Source organism: Bidens hawaiensis, unplaced genomic scaffold (genome assembly GCF_021521415.1).
Source record: "Bidens hawaiensis isolate Kalapana, Puna unplaced genomic scaffold, B.hawaiensis_p1.1 tig00017819_1, whole genome shotgun sequence".
Classification (NCBI taxonomy): domain Eukaryota; kingdom Viridiplantae; phylum Streptophyta; class Magnoliopsida; order Asterales; family Asteraceae; genus Bidens; species Bidens hawaiensis.
In genome coordinates, this window is record NW_027492689.1 from 161149 (window position 1) to 167920 (window position 6772).

General features: G+C 37.7%; 1 protein-coding gene across 1 annotated transcript; it reads right to left on the reverse strand.

Annotated features, from left to right (window-relative positions):
- Positions 1–4747: 4747 nt before the first annotated feature.
- LOC143554724 (xyloglucan O-acetyltransferase 1-like) lies at positions 4748–6512 on the reverse strand. The gene is made up of 2 exons (XM_077044424.1): positions 6317–6512; positions 4748–5826 (listed from the first exon to the last, which is right to left on the reverse strand). Exons 1-2 carry the CDS (start codon positions 6510–6512, stop codon positions 4751–4753), a joined length of 1272 nt encoding a protein of 423 aa, XP_076900539.1. The 3' UTR covers positions 4748–4750.
- Positions 6513–6772: the final 260 nt, after the last annotated feature.

Genomic DNA, 6772 nt, shown 5'->3' on the forward strand with positions numbered 1-6772 from the left:
TGGGTATTAAAGGTTTCGTTCAACGTACCGACGTACCATTAAATCGAAAATTCTTTTTCTGTGCTTTAATTCACTTATCCCGAAGCTTTAATACTTCGTAAACATCACTAAATGTTATATATCTCGTCTATAATGTAATCCTCGATTCATTCGGGCTTCAATAACCGTTAATCGGTTAATCGTATTTCCAATACGATTAACTGTATAATCGAGTATAATCCGTACTGTGAATCATACATACTCGTATAAACGCATCATAATTCATATATTCATTATTAAATAACACATAAATAGTATATACCGGCTAGGGTATACCTGATTTTGCCGGAATCGTTACAATTCCTTGACAGAAGAAGAGTTAGCACAGCAGGACCTATTGATCAAAGAAGCCAATGTAGCAAAAGAGATATTTCAAGATGTGGCAGATCAAGAGGTGATTGAAATTTTGGTAAATATGAACAAAAATCAAGAGTTTGATGACTCTTTGGGAAGGGTGGTCAGCAAGTTTCAGGAGCAACAATCTGAGACTGCTGAACCATCAACTAATCTAAACACTGACATGATTATACCTGAGGAAATTGGTGAGTCAATTGCATCTATGGCTGCCAAGAAATGGGCTGAACAGGTAAAAGAGGACTTGAGAAAGAACCCTACTAGTAACTGGCCAGAAAGAAGTTTTGAAAAGACTTATCAAAGAAGGAAGAGATCTGCTGAGCAGGCTGAAGCTGAAAGAGCTGATAGGAAGGGTATATAGGATGAAAAGAATAAATGTTATGTGGAAACCCCAGAGGATGATAAACCAATCAGGGCAATCCCCTTACAAACACTGAAACCAGGAGAAAAATTACCAAGGGTCCCTGATGTTAATGTTTCTGATGAAAATGAAAATAATGATGAACCAGATCATCCTGCCTCTGATGAACCCAAAATAGATGCTATGATTGATTTATCAGATGATGAGGAGGATGACTCTGAGGAGTCTGATGAAGAGGGTGATGACAACCCTGATCAAGGAGGAGAGAAAGTTGGTACAAGCTCCACTGCTGAGACCTCTCAAGCTGAAAAGACTTATATTCAAAGAGGCAACATTGAAATCAATGCAGAGGAAGTCTTAAAGAAGGTTGAGAAGAGAAAGAAAAATGCTGAGCATTATAAAAATTATTTGAAAGTTAGAGGCTATCCTGAAGCTGCCTTGGAAAAATACATTGTTGACCAAATTCAAGATCTTTACAACAGTGAGAAAGAGATAGTTTCAGAAAAGTTTGTAAAACAGGATGATAAGGTTGAGTTGGAAGAGTTAAAGAAGAAATATGATGGTATGTGTGGATACCTGCTTGAGAAAGGCATGAAGCCTGAGGTTGTAAGAAATCTGAGTAGAGAGGCAGTATTTGACCAGTATTCCAAAAGGAAAGAGAAAGAATTAAAAAGGGTCTATACTGAGAGCTCAATCTTAAAAGAAACATCTGATGAGCCACCTGCTAAAAGAACAAGAAGACTCAGGACTGTGAGGGAAAAGGAGATGGTACAAGAAAAGACAACTGATCAACCTCCAATCCCTCAGCCAGAACAGCCTGAGGTTAAACCTGATGATGAAGAGATTGTGCCATGGGAAAATGAAGAGGTGATTGGGATATTGAGGAACATAATGATAAATGAAAGGGGGATGACTGAGGCTGATTTTAATGCACTGGAAAAGATTGACTTGAGAAATCTGTTTTACTACCAGAAGGAGGAATGGATGAAAGTATTAAGGGAGGGTGAAAACCCAAGATATTTTTCAGATGGCAGGTTTGTGCCAGCTAGGTTTGCAAACACTGTAGAAATGGCCAAAATGCTGAATGACCTTCACAAAGCTGGGGAGAATATCAAAGACATGGAGAATTGGCCAGTTGAAATGGTAGAAGGTGCATACAGGAAAGTATTCAATTTGGGTCCTGAAAAGCCAAGGAAATCCATCCCAATCAGACCTCCATTCCATCAAAGATTCCCAAGAGGAAGAGGCCAAGGAGGAAGAGGAGAATCAAGCAGCTCAGTACAACAAAGAACAAGACCACAATCTGATGTGGATCTACCCAGAGAGCTGTATTATGATTCAGTCACTGATTCTCTTAAAGTGATCATGGAGAGCAGACTATTGAAAGAGATTGTGGTCAGAAGTGACTTCAGGGATTATAATGAAGAACAGCTAAGAAGAATGGAGTCTCTTCACTTGTATGACTACAGAAACAGGGACAGATCAGCAGGAAGACAGATGAATGACTTGTCAAAGTATCTACATGAAGAAGCTGATAAGGGATTCAAGTTTTTAAAAGAAAAAAGAAGTTGGAGAATGATTCAACTTCACAGATCAAAAAGGTCAGAAAAGCTGAAGAAAATGGACAGAGCTGAATTGAACTACCAAATAAGTGTCCGAGATGACCAGAATCCACTGTCCAACATGGATACATGTATAAGAGTGAGAAGAAGAATGAGAAGGCCAAACTATACAGTGCAGAAGAACGGTGTCATCACTGAAGTTGAATACAAAGAAGACACTGGTTACTATGTGCTGAGGAACTCTGATGGAAAGGCCTTGGCAACAATCAAAAAGGATGCAGATCTGACATGCTTACACAATGATGATCTTACAGATATAAGAGACTTGGTGATACCAGAAGGACACACTCACTACCAAGTGCTCAATATCTTCAGAGAAAGAGCAGCATCTGTAATCCAGCTGAGAAAACAAGCAGCCTACAATGAAAGGAAAAGACAAAAGAGATAGAATAGGCTTTGCTTTGTAATGTCATCGAACAGCTTTTGCTTATGTAATTTTTGCTTATGTAATTTGATTATGAAATTTGACTTTTAATTTGATGTGTATTTTGCTAAGTGTATGTAACCACAGAGTGTTTTGGGTCAGCTGAGGTGTTCCAATCTAGGGGGAGATTGTTGGGTCAAGAATTTGACCCAAATGAGGAGATTTGGAAGATTGGAATCTTCTCAACCTCCTCAGAAACTGCTAAGTATTGAATCCGAGCACACCTTGGACCTTCGAGTAAGCTTTTACTTAGCCGAGTACGAGATTTTGCCTCCCGAGCAAGGTTTACTTCAAATAGTCTTCTTAAGTGGATATCCGAGCAAGGTATGCTTTTTAGTGATTTCCAAGTAAGGATCATTGATTTAGCATATCCGAGTAAGGTTCACTTTGTCAAGCAGGGTTGTTCTTCAAGACCAAGTGTTTTACTCTTCCGAGTAAGGTTTGGTCAACCAAGTCCATGAAGCCAAGTGATTGGAAGACCGGGCAAGGTATTCTTTAATAATTATGGTCCGAGTATACTTGATGAGTTAATGGAATATCTCTAAGTTATATCGAGTAAGGTTCTGCTCAAGTAAGGTATGTATTCTCGAGTACGCCTTATCAATAAGTTATTAAATGACAATGAGCCGAACAGGACCATAGAAGAACAAGGTTGCTCGTAAGGATTTGTCGGGCAAAGTTTGATAATTCCAAGAAGATTGAAGTCTACTCGGTGAATATTTTACTTGGTAAAATATTCTTTAAGTAAAGTCTACCCGGAAACTGATCCCGAGTACACTTCTATGTTTACCAAGTCTGAAGGAAGGCCGAGTACACTGCGTACTCGGAGACTGAAGTTTAATGAAAAGCCTATCCGGAAGACTTGTTTTACACTTAGTTTTATTTTTGAATATGTAATTTGAATATGTACTATCGGATAGGGTTTCTAGAAGGAATGACAGCTGTCTTAGGTTGGCAGGCCTATAAATAGAATAATTAGGGCACGCCGCCAAGAGACAAGAGAAAAAAAAAAGAAAAAAAGACAAGAGAGAGGAGACAGACAGAATACACACGACACATTAATTGAGAATATTTTGTGTGTGTAACGGCTGTCCGAGGATTCCTCATAAACCCTAAATCGATTACTCCTTTTGTATGACTAACATTATATAAATGGAAATCTTTTGAGTGAATCATGTGTGTGTCTTCTATCTTTGAATATTCATTGTAACCGTATGTTTGTTATTGATTCCGCCTTTAACAAACGGTCATCTTTCTAAATACAGCAACCCGTCATTAACTCTCTTGTCGACACGATTAATTTTGTGTGAGTTATGACATGATTGATTAAGATCCAAGACGAATCGACCATCCAAAATTGGGACCTGACAGCATGTTTCTCCACCTTCTTCGTTTCAGCCCTTTTCATTGCTTGCCCGGCTACATGACCTTTTCTCAAAGGTAAATGATGAAACTTAACATTGTCATGATAAAAACCAGCTACATCAAAAGGTTTCAGCCCTTATCCTCCTTTTATAAAGTATTAAAAAAGAAAGTTGGCACATGACCTTTTCTCATCAAATCCATGTGAACAATCATGTATCATCATATGCCAGTTGCTTAAACAATAAAAAACACAGACCATTCATTCAAGTCTAATTTTCTTTTTTTATAACAAGAATACAACCGTTGATATCTAGACAAGCCAAGAACACAACATAAACAAACAAACAAACAAGAGTAATGAACAAAAACACAAATGTATACTGGCCTTCTTTTCATATGAATGAATATATATATGTATCACATCACATGGATGGATGTTGTATTTCATCATTTACCTTTAAGAATACAGAATAATATTATATTTCCATCTGTACATGGATAAAAACAACTATTTCTTGGAGCACCATGTCATGTTCTTCATCTACATGTGTTATAATTTTACTAGCTTCTTTCCTCTAAACTTTTTTAAAGATTCCATCTTTGCATTATATCTAACATGATCTCATTCCATGTATCTATAGGCCCAGGCAAGCACCAATGAACGCAATCGTTTGGAACCCTTTCCCGTTTACCATTCGCAAAAGGAAACGGATACATGTAAGACCCCGGGTGCCCATCTGGTCTCATTAACGCCAGTTTCGTCACATCCAACGCCTCTAAACGAAAACCTTTAAATTTCTCAACACTTTTCTTGGCTGAAATCACTTGCTCATTCTCTTGTCGTCTCATTTCATAATCCATTCCTTCTAGACTCTTCTCATTTTCATCAAAAGGTTTCGTCTTTGAACAAGCGTCTAACGAATCCCAATCGCCTTCAAAATGTGCAGGCGAAAAAGTTGTTACAATCACATCAATCTTTCGGTTAACCAACGCCTTAAGAGTAGTATTAAAAGCCATCCCATAAACATCATAGAATCCAACCTCAGTATAATTCTTGTTATTACAAGAGTGACATCCTAGCACCGAATCACCATAGTAAAACACCGCAGGGTGAAGATACCAATGACCGATCGACAAAACCACCATATCGATCCCGTCTAAATCTTTCGCCCAAACATCATTAACAGAATCCAAATAAAGCCTATTGTAAGGTGTGTGTTCTGACTTCTCAATACCTTTAACAAGAAAAGGTGACCAATAAACTGAAACATTAACATTATGTGATGCAAAATGCCACTTCCTAAACTTATTATCTTCACCATTGGTGTAAATCAACTTAGGAACAGAGACAGTAGCAAGCATACATAGGAGAGACTCCAACTGGTTTCTGGCAAGTGAGTCACCAACAAATGCCACGTGTCTGTCTTTGGTTAGCTGGAGGAAGGTGTTGGGGTCAAACCTAGGGAGATGACACATGTTGGGGTGCCATCTATAGTAGAGATAGCCAGTGTCTGGTCTGCCATGGCCTGCACAATTCTGACCATCTTTGATTGTACCACATGCAGTGGAGTTGTACATTGGACCAATCTTGTCATGGACCCATTTGCCATTGGTGTAGTCACAACCATCTCTTCTTATTCTACTTTCTTCTTCTACAACATCTGAAAATTAAATATAATAATTAAAAAAAGCCTAGAGCTCCAAATAGTCAAAAAGGTTAGAACTTTACTAAAAAACCAAGATCAAGAATTTATAATTAATGGGTTTTGTGGGGTTAACTGAAATAAGAAAGAAATTAAAAACCCATGTTTCATTTAGTAAAAAGATTCAAAATTTATCAGAAAAATGGTAAAAAGGTTAGAAATTTACTAAGAAAACCAAGATCAAGAATTTGTAATAAATGGTTTGTAAATTAGAAAAAATTAAAACCCAAGAGCCTAAAGTTCCAGATACCAAAAAAAAGTTAAAATTTTACTTAAAAAAAAAAAAACCAAAATCAAGACTTTATAATTAAGGGTTATGTGGGGTAAGCTGAAACAAGGAAGAAATGAAAACCCCATGAAAACCCATGTTCCATTTTGTAAAAAGATTGAAACTTTATAAAAAAATGTTAAAAAGGTTGAGTCTTTGGGCTGTATAAAGATGGTGTACCAGTGGCCGGAGGAGTCAGAATCCGGTCAACGGCGGTGGCGGTGGTGGTGGATGGGAGGTTGGTGGGAGTAGGGAAGAAATACAAACGAAAGATGGCAATGAAAAGAAGTGCATAGAAAGCATAAGGAATGAGCAGTTTCTTTCTAAAAGAATGAGGTGTGTAGTGATCAGCTTTAAGGGGGGTTTGAATGCCCATGACCATGAGCCACCTTTGTTTGTTGTTGTGGTTCCGTGAATGTGAGTTTGAATTTGAGTGGTAGGGTTTTAGTGGTGGTGGTGATTGGGTCAAGATTCAACAAACACCAAGAGAAGAGTGGCAATAATATTATTATTATATAACCAATATCTTGGATTGGATGCTTGCCAACTATTAATATTATCATTTGGAAAATGGAAACCATTGTCTTCATATGATGCACGTTCTTGTACCACTTGTTTCTTTCCTTTACCAACAAA

Bases quoted from the DNA above. Each gene is read 5' to 3' on its own strand.
- LOC143554724 (XM_077044424.1), bottom strand. From the start codon at position 6,512: ATGGGCATTCAAACCCCCCTTAAAGCTGATCACTACACACCTCATTCT. The intron at 5,827-6,316 runs GTACACCATCTT...TTTAATTTTCAG, and splicing joins TCTGACTCCTCCGGCCACTG to ATGTTGTAGAAGAAGAAAGT.